This window comes from Salvelinus namaycush, chromosome 26, assembly GCF_016432855.1.
Source record: "Salvelinus namaycush isolate Seneca chromosome 26, SaNama_1.0, whole genome shotgun sequence".
NCBI lineage: Eukaryota > Metazoa > Chordata > Actinopteri > Salmoniformes > Salmonidae > Salvelinus > Salvelinus namaycush.
Genome location: NC_052332.1, coordinates 32,250,453 through 32,269,497, shown reverse-complemented (window position 1 = coordinate 32,269,497; position 19,045 = coordinate 32,250,453). Strand labels below are relative to the sequence as shown.

At 44.9% G+C, this 19,045-nt stretch overlaps 2 protein-coding genes across 4 annotated transcripts; one reads left to right on the top strand and one right to left on the bottom strand.

Moving 5' to 3' along the window:
- Positions 1–488: 488 nt before the first annotated feature.
- bbs1 (Bardet-Biedl syndrome 1) lies at positions 489–11,185 on the top strand. 3 transcript variants are annotated; one of them, XM_038965206.1, is made up of 17 exons: positions 489–804; positions 1,338–1,411; positions 1,576–1,610; positions 1,808–2,080; positions 2,290–2,336; positions 2,563–2,601; positions 2,711–2,783; positions 2,931–3,062; positions 3,301–3,407; positions 6,395–6,515; positions 6,630–6,788; positions 8,463–8,532; positions 8,683–8,841; positions 9,003–9,136; positions 9,255–9,389; positions 10,109–10,195; positions 10,334–11,185. In XM_038965206.1, exons 1-17 carry the CDS (start codon positions 776–778, stop codon positions 10,418–10,420), a joined length of 1,761 nt encoding a protein of 586 aa, XP_038821134.1. In that variant the 5' UTR covers positions 489–775; the 3' UTR covers positions 10,421–11,185. The 3 variants fall into 3 exon arrangements, with proteins under 3 accessions (XP_038821134.1, XP_038821136.1, XP_038821135.1); XM_038965207.1 differs by lacking the exon at positions 489–804 and adding an exon at positions 841–1,206; XM_038965208.1 differs by lacking the exon at positions 2,563–2,601.
- On the bottom strand, positions 10,889–18,444 carry LOC120021440 (calpain-1 catalytic subunit-like). The gene is made up of 22 exons (XM_038965205.1): positions 18,349–18,444; positions 17,736–18,042; positions 17,565–17,634; positions 17,195–17,313; positions 16,205–16,338; positions 15,917–16,085; positions 14,680–14,763; positions 14,507–14,592; positions 14,262–14,336; positions 13,985–14,145; positions 13,741–13,901; positions 13,630–13,641; positions 13,255–13,466; positions 13,109–13,148; positions 12,931–12,996; positions 12,802–12,859; positions 12,641–12,705; positions 12,473–12,541; positions 12,248–12,326; positions 11,737–11,853; positions 11,583–11,641; positions 10,889–11,385 (listed from the first exon to the last, which is right to left on the bottom strand). Exons 2-22 carry the CDS (start codon positions 18,009–18,011, stop codon positions 11,359–11,361), a joined length of 2,139 nt encoding a protein of 712 aa, XP_038821133.1. The 5' UTR covers positions 18,012–18,042; positions 18,349–18,444; the 3' UTR covers positions 10,889–11,358.
- Positions 18,445–19,045: the final 601 nt, after the last annotated feature.

Genomic DNA, 19,045 nt, shown 5'->3' with positions numbered 1-19,045 from the left:
TCTGTAGTCCATCCATGTATAATGTCTGGTTTTAAAGCCTCTTGGTCTTTTCTCATTTGGTTAAAGTCCGTCCTCCACCCTCTCTCCTTCTGTCCTCTCTCCTCCATGACCCAGAAACCGATCAGTTGTTGAATGGTCGAGGAGTGTGTCTATTCGTTATTAATATTGAGTTACATGACCTTTTGTCGTCAGAACAGCCTCAATTCATCGGGGCATGGACTCTACAAGGTGTCGAAGGCATTCCACAGGGTTGTTGCCTCCAATTGCTTCTCACACTTGTGTCAAGTTGGCTGAATGTTGTTGAGCGTGAAAACCCAGCAGTGTTTCAGTTCTTGACACTCTCAAACCAAGGCACTTAAATATTTTGTCTTGCCCATTCACCCTCTGAATGCACACCTAGACAATCCATGTCTCCTCCCCTTCATCTACACTGATTGAAGTGGATTTAACAAGTGACATCAATAAGGGATCATAGCTTTCACCTGGTCAGTTTGTCATGGAAAGAGCAGGTGTTCCTAATGTTTTGTGCACTCAGTGTATACGATCAAAGACCGAGACGTCACAGTGGCCATTTAATAAGCGGAACTATTTATTGAGGAATCTTTTCTCTGTTGCTCCTTCCTTGCTGCCATAGAAACGGGAAAGCCGATCTGATTTATGCTAACGTAAACAAGCAGGCAAGCTAACGTTAACCAACTAGCTACCTCAGTGGCACAAAATAAAATTGCATCACAGGATATCCTTGCATTATTAATTGAGGAATATCATATTGGACATGTCTTCAGTCTCACAGATGAAAGAAAAGTAAGTTACATTAGCTAGCTACATGAACGCAAACCTTTCAGCTGACGTTACGTTAACTAGCTAACGTTACGTCTAGCAATCAAGCAAGCCAGCTAGCAAACGTTAGCAGGATATCAAGCAGGCCAACTTTGCTATCTCTAGCTAGCTAATCGCATTAGCTAAAGAAAACTGGTTGAATCCACATCATTTCAACAACAAAAAATCTATGTAATGACGTTGAATCAACGTAGAAAACTGATTAGATTTGCAAAAAGTATAACATTGAAGGGAATTTCGTATTTTTTCCTAAATCCTATGATATAACGTTAGTGACCTGTTTTGTCGAATTCACATTAGTTGACAATTCAACGAAATGTAAATCAACACTAAGTTAGACGTGGAAATGACGTCTGTGCCCAGTGGGTAAGTTAACTAACGTTATTTGACATTTATTCTACATAAGCCCAGCAACACTAACGTTAGCTAGGCTAAACTATGGAGTAAAAAGTGTTGCCTTGCTTCAAAACAAATAACGTTACTCTGTCTCTTAACAGCTCTGAGAGCAGTAAATGGTTAGATGCACACTACGATCCAGTGGCCAATCTCTATACTTTTTCATCTTGCATTGGTAAGATCTCACCTTAGCTACCACCAATTTCTAATTTCTGTCACTAGCCTTGTTAAATGTACATTTGCTCAAGTTTTGTGGAAATGTATTTATTAATGTCTATAAATAAATTGTCTATTTCCTCAGACAATGAATTTAACCGGGCCTGTGTATTTATTTTATAGCTCTTGCAGACCTGCATGGGGATGGTGAGAATAAGGTAAGAAGAATGTTGCTACACTTGCTATCAGTGATTTCTTAATCTGCCACTAATCTTTTTTCTCATAGGAAGAAGCTCTTTGTGCATGTTTTTTGGTTGACTCCTTTTGTTCTGTGGGTGCGTGTACGTGTGGTGCTTGATTAGTATGCCTTTGATTTCTATGTACAAGATGAACATTCTCCTTCTTTCTGTTCTAGTTGGTGGTGGGGGACCTGGGAACTGGTTCATGCAACATGAAGCTGAAGGTGTACCGTGGAACTGGCCTGATGAGTGAGAACACATTGCTCGATCTGCCCACTGGCTTGGTTTCTTTCCTCATGGACCAGCATGAGCCACGCACGCCTGCCATCGCTGTGGCTTCCGGCCCCTTCATCTATGTCTATAAAAACCTGCGGCCCTATTTCAAGTTCACTCTCCCTCCATTAGAGGTCAATGCCCTGGAACAGGACGTCTGGAACCAGGCAAGGGAGGTGAGTGGAGCTGCAAAGATTTCAGCAAATAAAACATATATAATTTCTCTCTACACTGTTAGAGCAACAACTTTTGAGATGTTTTCAATTTTGACTTGCTGTACTTTTTTATCTGAATTGGCGGGTTTTACGCACCAGCCAAGCTTCTGGGAGAGCACCATGGTTCTCTTCTGATTGGCCTGCTGTACTAACCCTTCTCTTTTCACAAGGACATGATTGACCCATTGAGCTTGAAGGAAATGTTGGAGGGCATCCGGTAAGTTTCTGCTAATAGCATGCGTTGAGTTATGTTCCCAATTGACTGTTGATTTTATTTAATTGCCTATGCTTGATTATCTGACCGTCTTTCAAAGATATATATGAAACCATTCAAAAGACTGTACGATGATCAAAACTGGTTACTCTGACAAAATGGCAATATGATCATTGGTTATGATCAGGGTCATGGCTATAATTAGTGTTACTCTCCTGCCTTCACCTAGAGACAAAGCTGATGTTCCACTCTCCGTCAGATCTTTGAGGTAACAACTCAGTTAGATAAGTAACTCCGGCTGTTTGTGTGAGTGAAGTGCCTTCTGATACTGGATCAGACTGAAGTGTCATCACCATTGATCTCTTCTATTTGTCAAGGTTCCTCATGTTGGACCCACAAGACACGGAGGCTTTTGTGAACCTTCATAAGGCGCAACCAATACAAAGACAGGTAGCATTCCTCACAGCAGTGATTGACTTGAGCAATGTGACACACACACACACACACACACACACACACACACACACACACACACACACACACACACACACACACACACACACACACACACAGTCAACTGTTTGTATGTGCTCTTAGACTGTTATTACATGCATCGGCACCCTGAAGAAGAACATGGCTGATGAGGATGCAGTCAGCTGTCTGGTTATTGGCACTGAGAGTAAAGATGTCTATATCCTGGACCCTGAGGCCTTCACCATCCTCTCCAAGGTCTGTTCAATACATAAAGAGGAATTTACAATGACAGATCAATCATTGGTTCGATGTGATATGGGAGGAAGAGCGTGACAGTGGCTAGTGTAAGAGGGGCTTTTGCTTCAATTCCATATGCAGATTTGTATGAGACTTCACTTTTTTGTTTTTGAATTATCCAGGTTCAGTCATGTTGTTGAATTCATATGGTTTACTCTCCCCAGTCCCTCTGACATCCTTATTCTTGTTGCCACAGATGTCCGTCCCCAGTGCTCCCACTCAAATGGATGTGACTGGTCAGTTTGATGTGGAGTTCCGGATCACTGTGGCCTGTCGCAATGGGAATATCTACATCCTCCGCAGGTATGGCAACCACTGACCAAAATACCTTTGTCTCTATCCTTTACAGACTTTACAGCCTGTAAAAATAAATCTGGCAATGTTTTTTTTAGAATCCAATTAATACAGTCCCATTTTACCACATTCTTGCCGGGATAAGCCTTTTATATATCCTGTGCACATGCCAGCAAGTTTAGGAGTGGGAGCATGTGGGAAGTGCAGCACCCCTGAAAAATCTAGAGAATATAATAATACACTGCTCAAAAAAATAAAGGGAACACTTAAACAACACAATGTAACTCCAAGTCAATCACACTTCTGTGAAATCAAACTGTCCACTTAGGAAGCAACACTGATTGACAATACATTTCACATGCTGTTGTGCAAATGGAATAGACAAAAGGTGGAAATTATAGGCAATTAGCAAGACACCCCCAAAAAAGGAGTGATTCTGCAGGTGGTGACCACAGACCACTTCTCAGTTCCTATGCTTCCTGGCTGATGTTTTGGTCACTTTTGAATGCTGGCGGTGCTCTCACTCTAGTGGTAGCATGAGACGGAGTCTACAACCCACACAAGTGGCTCAGGTAGTGCAGTTCATCCAGGATGGCACATCAATGCGAGCTGTGGCAAAAAGGTTTGCTGTGTCTGTCAGCGTAGTGTCCAGAGCATGCAGGCGCTACCAGGAGACAGGCCAGTACATCAGGAGACGTGGAGGAGGCCGTAGGAGGGCAACAACCCAGCAGCAGGACCGCTACCTCCGCCTTTGTGCAAGGAGGTGCACTGCCAGCGCCCTGCAAAATGACCTCCAGCAAGCCACAAATGTGCATGTGTCTGCTCAAATGGTCAGAAACAGACTCCATGAGGGTGGTATGAGGGCCCGACGTCCACAGGTGGGGGTTGTGCTTACAGCCCAACACCGTGCAGGACGTTTGGCATTTGCCAGAGAACACCAAGATTGGCAAATTCGCCACTGGCGCCCTGTGCTCTTCACAGATGAAAGCAGGTTCACACTGAGCACATGAGCACATGTGACAGAGTCTGGAGACGCCGTGGAGAACGTTCTGCTGCCTGCAACATCCTCCAGCATGACTGGTTTGGCGATGGGTCAGTCATGGTGTGGGGTGGCATTTCTTTGTGGGGCCGCACAGCCCTCCATGTGCTCGCCAGAGGTAGCCTGACTGCCATTAGGTACCGAGATGAGATCCTCAGACCCCTTGTGAGACCATATGCTGACACATGCACATTTGTGGCCTGCTGGAGGTCATTTTGCAGGGCTCTGGCAGTGCACCTCCTTGCACAAAGGCGGAGGTAGCGGTCCTGCTGCTGGGTTGTTGCCCTCCTACGGCCTCCTCCACGTCTCCTGATGTACTGGCCTGTCTCCTGGTAGCGCCTCCATGCTCTGGACACTACGCTGACAGACACAGCAAACCTTTTTGCCACAGCTCGCATTGATGTGCCATCCTGGATGAACTGCACTACCTGAGCCACTTGTGTGGGTTGTAGACTCCGTCTCATGCTACCACTAGAGTGAGAGCACCGCCAGCATTCAAAAGTGACCAAAACATCAGCCAGGAAGCATAGGAACTGAGAAGTGGTCTGTGGTCACCACCTGCAGAACCACTCCTTTATTGGGGGTGTCTTGCTAATTGCCTATAATTTCCATCTTTTGTCTATTCCATTTGCACAACAGCATGTGAAATTTATTGTCAATCAGTGTTGCTTCCTAAGTGGACAGTTTGATTTCACAGAAGTGTGATTGACTTGGAGTTACATTGTGTTGTTTAAGTGTTCCCTTTATTTTTTTGAGCAGTGTATATACAATACATTTAAAAAATCCTCACAAAAGTAGTGCACTGGGCCTTTACTAGTCCAATATTAGTGGAAGGAGCTGTCTGTAGCACGGGTCATTTATCATTTTTTCCTACAGTTAGAGTATCTTCATTATGATACCGATAGAAAATAATAGCAATATATATTTTCTAAAACATGTGAGTCTCGTGTTCATATTTCACAACCTGCGCAGGCTTTTGGAGATGCTTATATGCAATCGAGCAAAATAATAGGCCTACACTTGATTTAGGCTGCATTGTTGCATGCTAAATGTTTCTGATCAATGATAGATGACCCAACTAATAGATGAGCTACCACCTCTACTTATTTGTCCAGCCAGAGAATAACCAAATATACACATGGAGATTCAGTGAAACAAAACCACATTGATTTATTACAAGTCACTGGCTTTTTGGTTGGGAGTAGGCCTAGGTTACTAAGTGACTACAAGTGAAAGGCAAAATAATCCACTTGTTAAGTAAACTACATGCTGGCAAAATGTTCTGCTCAGTGTTATTAAATGAGCCAACTACACAAGAGGATCATGAGCAGCACTCACCTTAACTTAGCTAACAGTCTAATTGTAGCCTAATATCCAAACAGAGATTTAGTGAAAAGAAAAATGTGACAAATATTTATCAAGAGTCCCCACACTTGTCTCAAAGCAGAGCAAAACGGTGCTAAAATTGTTGAACACATGTTGGGTTCGCCTACTTTATTCCAATATTTTAGTCATTCAGTTATATTTATTCCCACACTAATTCTTTCTGGATCCATCCAGTTGTGGTTCAGAAAACAGTGCATGCGGTGGGCAATCCAAAGTGATGGGGACATGCCTCACAAAGGTTACAACTGCCAGGATAGTAGTAACGGGCGCTGCCTAGCAACCATCAAGAGCTCAAGAGCATAATGCATGCCAATTCCACCTCAGCATTACTAAGTTGTAGGCAGAACTTTACCTCAATCATGACTAGGTCGGTTTGCGGAAATAAAAGTTTTGGCTTTGATACCGACAACACTTGAGATATAAAGAAAAGGTCGGAAAATAGTTAACACATTGGCCTGTCATAGGGACGGTCCTCCCCAAAAACTTGAAGTTTAAATGCATTACATCTAGCCTGAGTGTATTACTGCCAGCCAATGTTTATTTTCAAAGGAAATATGGTCTGTGTTTGCAGAGACTCCCCCAAGCCTAAGTACTGTATTGAGCTGTCTTCTCACCCTGTGGGGCTGGTGAGGATGGGGAAGAGTGTGGTGGTGGGATGTGCCCAGGAGACACTGCAGGGCTTCACACAGAAGGTAGGTAGCACCCTCTCTCACCTACACTCAGTCAATTCAGTAGAAACTGCAGCTGTGTGACGTGATAGTTGGAAGAGGCCTGTGTGTGTGTCTTGTCCTGTCCTCTGTGTCCAGGGGAAGAAGCTGTGGACGGCTTGCCTGCCAGCCCCTGTCACTACCATGGGCGTGATGGACCTCCCCACCAGGGGCTTCCAGGCAGTGTTAGTGGGCCTGGCTAACTGTGAGGTCCACCTCTACAGAGACAAAAACCTCATCAGCACCATCAAGACTCCGGTAAGACACCATGGCTAGACAGGCCAATAGGTTAGTAGCTACTTGGTTCTGATGAAACACTCTTTAGAAACATTTAAGTCATTTAAGTCATTTAGCAGACGCTCTTATCCAGAGCGACTTACAAATTGGTGCATTCACCTTATGATATCCAGTGGAACAACCACTTTACAATAGTGCATCTAACTCTTTTAAGGGGGAGGGGGGGTAGAAGGATTACTTTATCCTATCCTAGGTATTCCTTAAAGAGGTGGGGTTTCAGGTGTCTCCGGAAGGTGGTGATTGACTCCGCTGACCTGGCGTCGTGAGGGAGTTTGTTCCACCATTGGGGTGCCAGAGCAGCGAACAGTTTTGACTGGGCTGAGCGGGAGCTGTACTTCCTCAGAGGTAGGGAGGCGAGCAGGCCAGAGGTGGATGAACGCAGTGCCCTTGTTTGGGTGTAGGGCCTGATCAGAGCCTGAAGGTACGGAGGTGCCGTTCCCCTCACAGCTCCGTAGGCAAGCACCATGGTCTTGTAGCGGATGCGAGCTTCAACTGGAAGCCAGTGGAGAGAGCGGAGGAGCGGGGTGACGTGAGAGAACTTGGGAAGGTTGAACACCAGACGGGCTGCGGCGTTCTGGATGAGTTGTAGGGGTTTAATAGCACAGGCAGGGAGCCCAGCCAACAGCGAGTTGCAGTAATCCAGACGGGAGATGACAAGTGCCTGGATTAGGACCTGCGCCGCTTCCTGTGTGAGGCAGGGTCGTACTCTGCGAATGTTGTAGAGCATGAACCTACAGGAACGGGTCACCGCCTTGATGTGAGTTGAGAACGACAGGGTGTTGTCCAGGATCACGCCAAGGTTCTTAGCACTCTGGGAGGAGGACACAATGGAGTTGTCAACCGTGATGGCGAGATCATGGAACGGGCAGTCCTTCCCCGGGAGGAAGAGCAGCTCCGTCTTGCCGAGGTTCAGCTTGAGGTGGTGATCCGTCATCCACACTGATATGTCTGCCAGACATGCAGAGATGCGATTCGCCACCTGGTTATCAGAGGGGGGAAAGGAGAAGATTAATTGTGTGTCGTCTGCATAGCAATGATAGGAGAGACCATGTGAGGATATGACAGAGCCAAGTGACTTGGTGTATAGCGAGAATAGGAGAGGGCCTAGAACAGAGCCCTGGGGGACACCAGTGGTGAGAGCGCGTGGTGCGGAGACAGATTCTCGCCACGCCACCTGGTAGGAGCGACCTGTCAGGTAGGACGCAATCCAAGCGTGGGCCGCGCCGGAGATGCCCAGCTCGGAGAGGGTGGAGAGGAGGATCTGATGGTTCACAGTATCAAAGGCAGCCGATAGGTCTAGAAGGATGAGAGCAGAGGAGAGAGAGTTAGCTTTAGCAGTGCGGAGCGCCTCCGTGACACAGAGAAGAGCAGTCTCAGTTGAATGACTAGTCTTGAAACCGGACTGATTTGGATCAAGAAGGTCATTCTGAGAGAGATAGCAGGAGAGCTGGCCAAGGACGGCCCGTTCAAGAGTTTTGGAGAGAAAAGAAACAGATTCCCATGCTTATTTCCTGCTTGTTTTAGTTTTATCTGGACTTGGCACACAAAAAAATATGGCAATGTTTTTGGAAAGATGATTTAGGTTTGCACGCCACAGCCATGATTAGTTGTGACTGTCAGTCCTCTGTTTTCCAGGATGTAGTGACCAGCATTTGTTTTGGGAGATATGGACGAGAAGACGGAACCCTTATAATGACCACCAAAGGTACAGATCACCTGTTCATTTAGGATGGAATCTTGGGATTGGAGGTCCTGTTTAAAAGAGAGTCCTCTAGTCTAGGATGCTTAGTACAATGGACAGATGTTGAAATGAAGTCCCCTGCCTGATTTCAGTGTGTGTTCCTGTGTTTTGTAGGAGGTGGTCTGATAGTAAAGATCCTGAAGAGGACAGCTGTGTTTGATGACAGGGACTCTGCCCCAGGCCCCCCTCTGGCACAAAGCATCCGTCTCAATATCCCCAAGAAGACCAAGCTGTACGTGGACCAAACCATGAGGGAACGAGAGAATGCTGTGGGTACGTATGTCCAACCAGAACTGTAGTCTAGCCTGGCCAGTGGCCACCACCTCCAGACTAAACAATGGTTTGCTTGTTTCTCTGCAGTTTTGGAGAGTTTTGAGGTCTTGGGTTCGTGGGTCAATTTTTTAAATGTTTGGTTTGGGCCATGTGTTTTCCAGCAATGCACAGGGCCTTCCAGATGGACCTGAGTCGTCTGCGTCTGGCTGCAGCGAGGGCATACGTTAAAGCCCTGGAGTCCAGCCTTACACCCATGTCCTCCAGCCTGTCTGAGCCTCTCAAGATGAACGCAGTGGTGAGTCTGATGTCCTGGTGTCTGAGGGAATGTCAGTGTCTCGAGTAGAATCACAGCCACGGTTTAGCACACAGTCAGAACTCCTGGTTGGGTCTCTCTCATCCTGTCTGTGTTTTAGGTGCAGGGCCTGGGCCCGTCCTTCAAGCTAACTCTGAATATCCAGAACACAGCCGCATGCCGCCCTGTCATGAACTTGGCCATCAGCTTTCTGTATGACGAGAGCCTGTATAGTATGAAGACAGCCTTCTTCAAGGTGACCTTCCTTTTAACCCATCATATCATCACATGACCAGTGATATTTACTGTACACCTCACTAATGTCGCTGGGTAGTTTCTATACATTTTCTATACAGGTATATCTCACTAGTCACCCCCAAAGCCATTTTCTCCTTTGGCCACCTTTCCTTCCAGTTCCTGCTGCCAATGACTGGAACGAACTGCAAAAATCACTGAAGCTGGAGACTCATATCTCCCTCACTAGCTTTAAGCACCAGCTGTCAGAGCAGCTCACAGATCACTGCACCTGTGCATAGCCCATCTGTAGATTGGATGGGCTATTTATCTCATCCCCATACTGTATTTATTTATTTATCTTGCTCCTTTGCACCCCAGTATCTCTACTTGCACACTCATCTTCTGCACATCTATCACTCCAATGTTTAATTGGTATATTGTAATTACTTCGCTACCATGGCCTATTTATTGCCTTACCTCCCTTATCTTACCTCATTTGCACACACTGTATATAGACTTTTTCTACTGTATTATTGACTGTATGTTTGTTTATTCCATGTGTAACTCTGTGTTTGTGTTGAACTGCTTTGCTTTATTCTTGGCCAGGTCGCAGTTGTAAATGAGAACTTGTTCTCAACTGGCCTACCTGGTTAAATAAATGTGAAATAAATAAAATATTGTTTTTTGTTCACTTTGGCTAGTAGCCGGAATATTATTGAATGTGTTCACTCTCCACAGATCCCCCTACTGGTTCCTGGGCTCAACTATCCTATTGACACATTTGTGGAGTGCCTGAGTGATAAAGGAATCTCTGACATCATTAAAGTATGCATTTCATTTCTCTGTTACTCTATATTTCCATTAGGGAACTTCACTGTGTAGCCATTTCAGTGCCTCCTTGAACATAAAACCTATGTGAAAGTAGAAGGTAAGCTGTTGTTGACACGCATTGTGTAATTACAGGTGTTTGTTCTGCGAGAGGGCAAGAGTGCACCCCTGCTGACTGCACATATCAACATGCCCGTCAGTGAGGGACTGGCACTCAACTGAGAGAGGGAGAGAGAGCGAGCAGCATCTTTAGGCCCTGGGCTGGCCTCTATGCTCTCACCCTGTGCTTCTACCGCCCTCTAGTGGCAGGGCTGACTCGAGGCGACTGGGACGTTAACAGGATCAGCTTGTGTTGGCCCCAGAGGTGGTTAAAAGCCATCTGTAGCATATGTACGGTAGGACAGGAAGTAGGGCTATTTGTCCTTAGAGGGAACTCCATAGAGAGAAATGGGTCTACGATTGTATCACAGGATTTAAAATCCAAACATAAGTGAAATGGTAAGCTGTGTGTTGGTGGATAGAGATGTCAGGACAATTATGGTAGTTATGAATACAAGTGTATAAAGTCATTATATATAAATCAGCATTATTTATTGCTCTTTAAAGTTTGTTAAATAATTGCCAGAAAAAAAAACAGATGTGCTGCTAATTTGTTAATGTTCAGATTATGACATGTTCAGAGAACAGATGTTCAGAGAATTCATTGCACTTTATTTTCAAAAATGAAAGATAACAAAAATCCATACATTCCTGAGAAGTGCAGCAGTATCCAGAAAGAGTTGGCTTTTCAAACACTTTAAATGTATTTAATAAAACCTTTTAAAATTGCTTTTATTTTCACTCCACATTTCAAGGCATTTTTGTTATTGAGGTTAGAAGCTGTTTTTTTATTCTCTTCAAACTAAGGCTTTACATTAATGACTTATGTCAGAATATAAATCCAACAACTTGTTTAAAAAAACAAAATAAAAATCACTGATCACTGTTTTTTAAATATTTTTATAAAATGAAAGTCAAGCACCGGGAACATTCAAAAGCATTTGTGTCCTCTACCTGTTTTAGAACCACAACTAGTCACATTTAAGACAATATTCTATGGCCGTTGGAGTCGGGGTGACGCCACCAACACAAGCAGTAGCAGGCCAGGGGCATCCATCTGTCTAGGCAAACATAGTGAGGGAGATCCACTAAAGGAAAGAGAGCAAAGATTCAACACCTCATAACACATTTAACAGCTTAAAGTAGTCACACTTCGATGACACCACTAAAACAGTGAGAGAGAAAGTAACTGTTGTGTCCGGGCTCAAAAGCAGTGTTGATGTTAACACTCCACAAGCTACTCTCCCTCAATAAGAAGGCTGTGTTTCTGATGGTGCTGACATACCTGGAAGAAGCTGAAGGAAACCACCCCATCTACATCAGTGTCCATTTCTTTAAAGGTCTCTAGAATGGTGAACAGAGAGCAGTTTGTTCAGGCTACTGGTGTTAGTAGCATTATGACATGTATCACTGCTGTATTCAAGGTGAAGTCCACTCACTGAACATGGTCTCCAGACGGATGAGACAGTTGACAAAGTTATCAAAGTCCACATTCAGGTCTTCCTTTGAGTAGCGTAGGATGATGAGTTGGAACAAGTGGTTGGTCAACTTGAAGCCTGACGTAGAGAAAGGGAGAGTGGGTGAACAGCACATCAAACAGCTCTTATGATCTCTCACCTAGACAACTAGTCTTGTCAGCAAAACTATTTTAGGCTTTTTGCCTGCTTACACAAAGGGGTAGCTTGTCATGGTAGTACTAGGTAGAGACTTGTCTCCTGTTGGATAAAGTGACCAGGGGCAGAGCTGGTCATGTTATTGTGCACTTAAAAGGACTCTAGTCAATACGTATTGCGGAAGATCAATGTTACAGTTTGATTGAAATTTAAAGGAAATGTTCTCACGTTAGAGGAGACTGCATTCACAGTAAACACACAGTAACTCTGCGCTGGTTATATTATTGTGCTTTATACATGTTGTGAGGATGCTACTAGAACAAGAATAAAATGGTACCAGCTGATTCCAGTGCCATCCGCATTTCATAGGAGCTCATGGTGCCAGATTTATCCAGGTCAAACTTCCTAAACACAGTCTGAAGTGGTGGAGGAGAGGGAGAGAAGAGTGGAGAGAGGTTATTTACAAATGTTGGCAACAGCAAGCATGGTGTGGAAATCATACACAACAATAGCTTGAAAATCTCAGAGGTCTATTTAGAAGAGTAGGACATGTTCGACTCACCAGGTACCGTTTGATCTTCTCCCACAGCACATGGAACTCTGTCAAGCCCAGCTTCCCAGTGCCGGTGGTCTGTCAAATCAATGTCAAGGACAGAGAGGAATAAAGAGGAAGCACAGTGATAGTTGACACACATCAGGGTGGGTATAAAGAAGGTGTAATTAAGGATACATCCATGAGAGTTATCATGCAACGACACGCCTCCTTCCCAAAGCCGTCTGTCTTCAGGTCCTTATCTGTGACACAAAAAGTGACAGTGAACACACCATACAAGTCTTACCTCACATGCCTTTTCCCTTTAACCAAAAGAGATGCCAGTATAACAGACTCACGCTTGCTGATGATTCTGTTTAGGATGGTCTGAAGCTTGGAGGCACTGATCTCCATTTCCTGTGAGAATAAAATAAAGTAAGAAAGGACTACAAGTACCATGTATCCCGCCAAAAATGTAGTTTTCTCACCGCTCCAGCGAGCTGTCTGAAGAGACCCTTGAAGCCTGCATCAATCTGGCTCTCGTCCAGCTCTACCTGCAGCAGACGAACACAGACAGTTTACCTTTTCTGTCATCTGTACAACTGTGGTATACTGATTAGTCAATAGATTAATCTTGGTTTGAATTAGTTCAAAATCATTTCTCACCTCCTCAGGCAGATCAGCTGTGATGTCATCATCCAATTCCCTGTTAGGAGAGGATCAAGTCTTTAGCCAGTTTCATTGGCTTGAGCTTTTCATATGTCTCTCTCTCCCTCTGTCCTACCCACCCCACCCCACCACCATTCACTCACTGGGAGTCAGCTGGCTTTTCAGAGAACACCCTGAGCACAAAGTCCCCGTCCTTCTGGGGCTCAAAGGTGGAGGGGATGACGATATACTCTCCCTGGGGCAGGCAGAAGCGGGTGCTGACCTCTCTCAGGTTGATGAAGAGCTCTGACCGGGCACTGGAGCCGTGGGTCAGGAAGAAGTCCCTCTTTAGATGCACCCCGGCCTGACCTGTAAACTGTCCAGGAGAGAGGAGGAGAGGAAAGGAACAGCGAAAGGAGAGAAGGAAAGAGGATGATAGGAGATAGTACAGAAATGAGAGGACCAATATTTGTGGGTAGAGATTGCTGTTATGGTCTCATGCAGAGATGGACTCCTAGCATTACCAGAATGTGTCATACCTCTTCTGGAACCTAGAAGAGAGAAAGAAAGGTATTTAAGTCACAGCATTCATACAGATTCTTAACTTCACTGTTACCAAATACAAATAATTACTGAAGTAAATATCTTGCCTCATAGATGGTGAATCCAATGGTCTCCATGTCTTTCCCCTCACGCCGTTGCCGACGACGATCCTTCTGCATCAACGCCACCAGGAAGCTGCAACCTGATTGACCATCTGTGTCTGGGTGCTGAAGGGCCACTTTGAATTGAGGGTTGAGCCAGAACGTTGCTGTAGAGAAGATGGGAAAACATAAAAACCCTAATCTATTACTCCTTGTCCCCCTTCTCTCTCAATTCATTATCCTAATGTACCTGGGTAGTTCCTGCAGCCCCCTGCAGTGCTGCCTCTCCTCCACTCTCCAGGGTAGAGCGCTGAGCTCCACTTCTTCACTTGACTGGCCTGCAGGGCGTCTGCTGTCAGATTACAGATCTCCAAACGGCTGAACTCACGCAGAAAGTCACGGAATGACATCCTGTGTGGGAGGGTTTATGGGAGAGGCAGAGAGACTGGTTTTGAGGCTACTATTAGCTTAATATTGTGTTAGGATAAAAATATAAAATATTTAAAAACTCTTGACAAACTACTTACCAGAACTCGCCATCTTCGCTACGGTTGTACAATCTAGCTCTGACCGATGGGTCAACTCCAGCCCACTCTCTTGAACTGAAACCACAAAGAAAGACTGACACATCTCTTAAAATACATGTCACCAGCCCAAGTTGACTCAAGACTGAACTTTTCCTGAACTAACTCTTACCCAATTTTCCTCCACCTTATTCCCCTCTAGTTATCTCACCTCTTATCTCTCCCTCTCCCTCCCCCTCTTCTCTCACTTGTCACTCCAGGCTCCGGTCCACTCCATCTCTCCCCAGGGGTTCCTGATCCGCAGGAGCTTGGTGGGACTTCCTTTAAACTCCACCTAGCCAATAAGCATGAGGTGCTGTCTGTGATATAACTATATGTGTATTGTTAATCAAAACTTTAATTAGCCAGGTCATTCTCTCACCTCCTCCACACCTGTCACAGAGTAGGCATGGCCTTTCACCAGCTTCTTGAATGTCACCGCCTCCATCTCGAAAACACCAGAGATCTGAAAGAATTAGAGAATTGTTTTGTACAGGATCTATATCACACAAACAAGTTGTTTCTTAAAGAAAAGTGTTTGTGTGGTATGTGTGTGTTTATGTAGAAGGCCAGCATCCCGGAGTCACCTCTTTACTGTTGACGTTGAGACTGGTGTTTTGCAGGTACTGTTTAATGAAGATGCCAATTGAGGACTTGTGAGGAATCTGTTTCTCAAACTAGACACTCTAATGTACTTGTCCTCTTGCTCAGTTTTGCACCGGGGCCTCCCACTCCTCTTTCTATTCTGGTTAGAGCCAGTTTGCTCTGTTCTGTGAAGGGAGTAGTATGCAGCGTTGTACGAGATCTTTAGTTTCTTGGCAATTTCTCACATGGAATAGCCTTCATTTCTCAGAACAAGAATAGGCTGACGAGTTTCAGAAGAAAGTTCTTTGTTTCTGGCCATTTTGAGCCTGTAATCGAACCCACAAATGCTGATGCTCCAGATACTCAACTAGTCTAAAGAAGGCCAGTTTTATTGCTTCTTTTCTTTAATCAGAACACCAGTTTTCAGCTGTGCTAACATCATTGCAAAAGGGTTTTCTAATGATCAATTAGCATTTTATAATGATAAACTTGAATTAGCTAACACAGCGTGCCATTGGAACACAAGAGTGATGGTTGCTGATAATGGGCCTCTGTACGCCTATGTAGTTATTCCATAAAAAATCTGCCGTTTCCAGCTACAATAGTCATTTACAACATTACCAATGTCTACACTGTATTTCCGATCAATGTGCAAAAAATGTGCTTTTCTTTCAAAAACAAGGACATTTCTAAGTGACCACAAACTCTTGAACGGTGTATGTGAATGCGTTTTAACTATACTTGTGGGGATCAGAAGTCCCCACAAGAATAATAAACAAACACAAATTTGACCATCTGGGGACATTTTGTTAGTTCCCACAAGGTCAAATGCTATTTCTAGGGGGTTACGGTTAGAATTAGTGTTAGGGTTAGAATAAGGTTTAGGGTTAGAAGCTAGGGTTAAGGTTAGTTTTTCAGTTTAGGGTTAGGTTTAGGGGTTAGGGAAAATAGGATTTTGAATGGGACTGAATTGTGTCCCCACAAGGTTAGTTATACAAGACTGTGTGTGCGTGCGTGTGGTGTGTGTTGCTAACATCTATGGAGCATCCCAGCAGGGAACCTCGCTCCACTGCTCTACTGATTATGCTGAACAGGTCTGGATGGGCCTTCTTCAGGTCAAACATCTCTGTCACGCCCCCTGTGAAGTCCTCAAACCCCTCCGATGTACTGCCCCCTGAGAGGGCCTCGTAACAGCCATTGAGCCTGCAAGACAGACAGACAGACAGTGGCGTCTCGTAGCAGCCATACAGTTCTGTTATAACAATTTGTTATGTTGTGTCTGTACAGTAAATTGTCTTTCTCTCGCCATCCATTGTCCTTACTTTGCGTAGGCCTTCTCCAGCAGGGCGCTCCAGAACTCAGCCCCCTCTGCTGAGTGGAGAAACAGCAGCTTCCCATCCTTCACTGGCAGCCTGTCATCAATCACCACATCCACCCACTCCCCAAACTGCCAGAACTACACACCAGGTGCACATGGGAAACAAGCAAAACTGCTACAAAATAGTCTTTGGTATACACACCATATAAATGCAGTAATGTACAACTTCTGTGATTTAAGGATGGTTGTGTTTATTATGCTGCATTCATTGCTGGGAGAGGCTCTGCTGCAGACCTCTCTGCATACTGCAGTGCACAGAGTCAGGTTGCCAGGGACAGAGGAGATTGCTTGGCAACAAGACAATTGCAGTTCAACTGATTCCCCAGAGTGTTTGTCCAAAACCAAAGAGGTAAAACAACCGCTGTGCTCTTTCAGTTATGAGTGCATTGCCTCTGATGCTAAGTGAGTGCCCCAGATCTTTATCCCTTGTCCCTCTCTTTGGGTGGCGTGCTAAAGGGGCTAGACTGGCTGGTGGGCTGTGGGACTGGCTCCCTGTAGGAATCTGGCAGCAGGGTGCTTTAGCAGCCCTTCCCTGCTTTTCTGAGTGACACGCTGTTTACGTCCACCTATAAATACTGGCAGTAAATATAGCTGCATGCATGCAGCCTGTGGGGACAAGACTGACTGGAGGAGTTGGGGGATGTGGGGCAGTGGCACTCCCAACACTGTGCTGGGTAGTGGGGAATTTAGGGTGGAGGGCCAGATCAGTTACAGTAGCTAGTGTATTGTAAAGGTCTGTGCATTTGGGTGTACAGTCTACTGAAATAAAGGGCATTAAGTCACAGCAGACAAACTGGATATTGAGCTGGAGATGGGTCAAATATTTCAATATGTGGGAAAACAGGAGTAGCTCTGGACAGGACAGATATAGACGGGTAAAGTGGTAAGGACTGATAGGAGTGGTACAGGGGAAGGTAGTGAAGTGTAGAAGTACCTGGAAGTGAAAGACCCCAGCATACTGTTGGTGGAAGCTCTGCCCATGGGGCACCACCCGATGTAGTAGAGTCTCATTCAGTGTGAGTGAAGCAATCGCTGCCAGCAGCCAACAGTCACCTGGCCCACAAAATATACCACATGACAATACGTTAGGTGTGCCTAAATAACTTAGCTATGATAATCAAATCGTGGTTTGAGAAAACTCAACTTTGAGAAAAGTAGGGGTATTGTCATCATGTAAGTCTCCGTTTCTCTGTTTATCTATCAGTTCATGTCCTTTCGTCACCATTGCACATAAGAGTCCCAAAGCCCAGCTCCATAGCACAGTAGCGCAGAGGTTGTGCACACTGTGGGCAATCTGAACTCACCCAGAGCTCCCTGGCAGACGTCTGTGCGCGTGGCTCCGTCTACGATGAAGTGAGGGTCAGAGCAGAACTCCTGAGGAACACAGAGAGTTTCTACGGGTGAGACAAGTATCAAGATGGATAGGAGCATCTCTGCTGTAGAAAGTCAAACCTGCAGATGTATCTCTCCCTCACCGTGGGGCGCATCCATCGGACCCCCTGTGTCTTTGTAGAGTGTGACCCCAGCTCCTTGAAGCCCAGCGACGAGAGCTGAGCAGGGAATGCATCATCCTCAAACAGCCGTCTGCTCTGCAGACTGTGGGACCGGAGATATTCAAAGTCTTGGCCTAAGAACTTCAGGGCCTTGTCATTCTGACCGATGCCCTCATTGCGGTCCCACTGGCTCCTCAAACGAGCAGCCACTCCAGAGGCAAACACACGTTCAATAACATGCTCCATCACCTGCTCCATAGCCTACTCCCCAACTCCACTCAACAAACAGCTGAATAAGGCAAAAATTGATAATATGTTATAATTGATGAAACAGTGCTTACACACACACACATTCACACACAGAGAGAGAGAGAGTAACAAAACAGTTATACTCATATTATAGTTAATGTATTTTCTAACACGTTGGGTAAATCTCAGGCAAATCCTATAAAGTGTTCACCACTTATTGACTGAATGCATCAGATTATTGATAACAAAAGCGACTCAATGCATTTTTGCGAGTGTACAAACACAAATGCATCCTTCCATTCCTATTTGTCATATATTGCAAAAACAATATATATTTTTTAAATACCTTACAGACGTGTTTACGTCGAGGTGTTTTGACCGCCACTGTTAAATGCCTCGCCGTGCTTCATTGAACTAAAAGCTGGGTTGGTTTTCTGCCTGCCACTCAGATTCTCCCAACGACCGTCCCATGGAAGATTCCTCTAGGCCTGCGCAAAGCATTTTGCATTACTCAGCACATATCTTGCGAATTCAACAAAAGAAAACGTGTTTGATGAGAGGTGCTTTTCCATACACACACACCAAATTAAATTATATAGCCCAAGTATATTCTAAGATAAGAGGTGCAATTTAGCAGGTGGCCTAACTTGATTTGAAACGGATTTGTCAGTCGAATTCATCTAATTAAGGCCACTGAATAAGCATGGACCATGTAAATATATGAAGTCGTTTTAATGTACATGTTTCTGTGAATCCCCTCTTTGCTGTTTACAACAGAACTTCACAAAAAGTCTGGCATCAGCTGAGTTGTTTTACTGTAACAATGCCTCCATCTAGTGGCAATAGATCAGTCATACAGTAACACGAAAAACCAAGTAGGTCTACACTGTAAAATTTTGTTATTTTGACACAATAAATCTAACAGTAAAGTACCATATTAATTATTTACAGTAAATTCCAATGTACTCTGTGGGATTTTAGCCGTAAATAGTGCATGATACCGTACATTCTAAAGATGTACACTCCTACCCATATAGGCCTGG

Excerpts from the sequence above, each read along its gene's own strand:
- LOC120021440 (XM_038965205.1), bottom strand. The coding sequence starts at position 18,011 with ATGGAGCAGGTGATGGAGCATGTTATTGAACGTGTGTTTGCCTCTGGA. Across the intron at positions 13,902-13,984 it reads GGGCTGCAGGAACTACCCAG|CAACGTTCTGGCTCAACCCT; the intron begins GTACATTAGGAT and ends TCTTCTCTACAG. Across the intron at positions 11,642-11,736 it reads CCGTCTGGAGACCATGTTCA|AGACCTTTAAAGAAATGGAC; the intron begins GTGAGTGGACTT and ends TCACCATTCTAG.
- bbs1 (XM_038965206.1), top strand. The coding sequence starts at position 776 with ATGTCTTCAGTCTCACAGATGAAAGAAAA. Across the intron at positions 3,408-6,394 it reads AATATCTACATCCTCCGCAG|AGACTCCCCCAAGCCTAAGT; the intron begins GTATGGCAACCA and ends CTGTGTTTGCAG. Across the intron at positions 9,137-9,254 it reads CTCTCAAGATGAACGCAGTG|GTGCAGGGCCTGGGCCCGTC; the intron begins GTGAGTCTGATG and ends TCTGTGTTTTAG.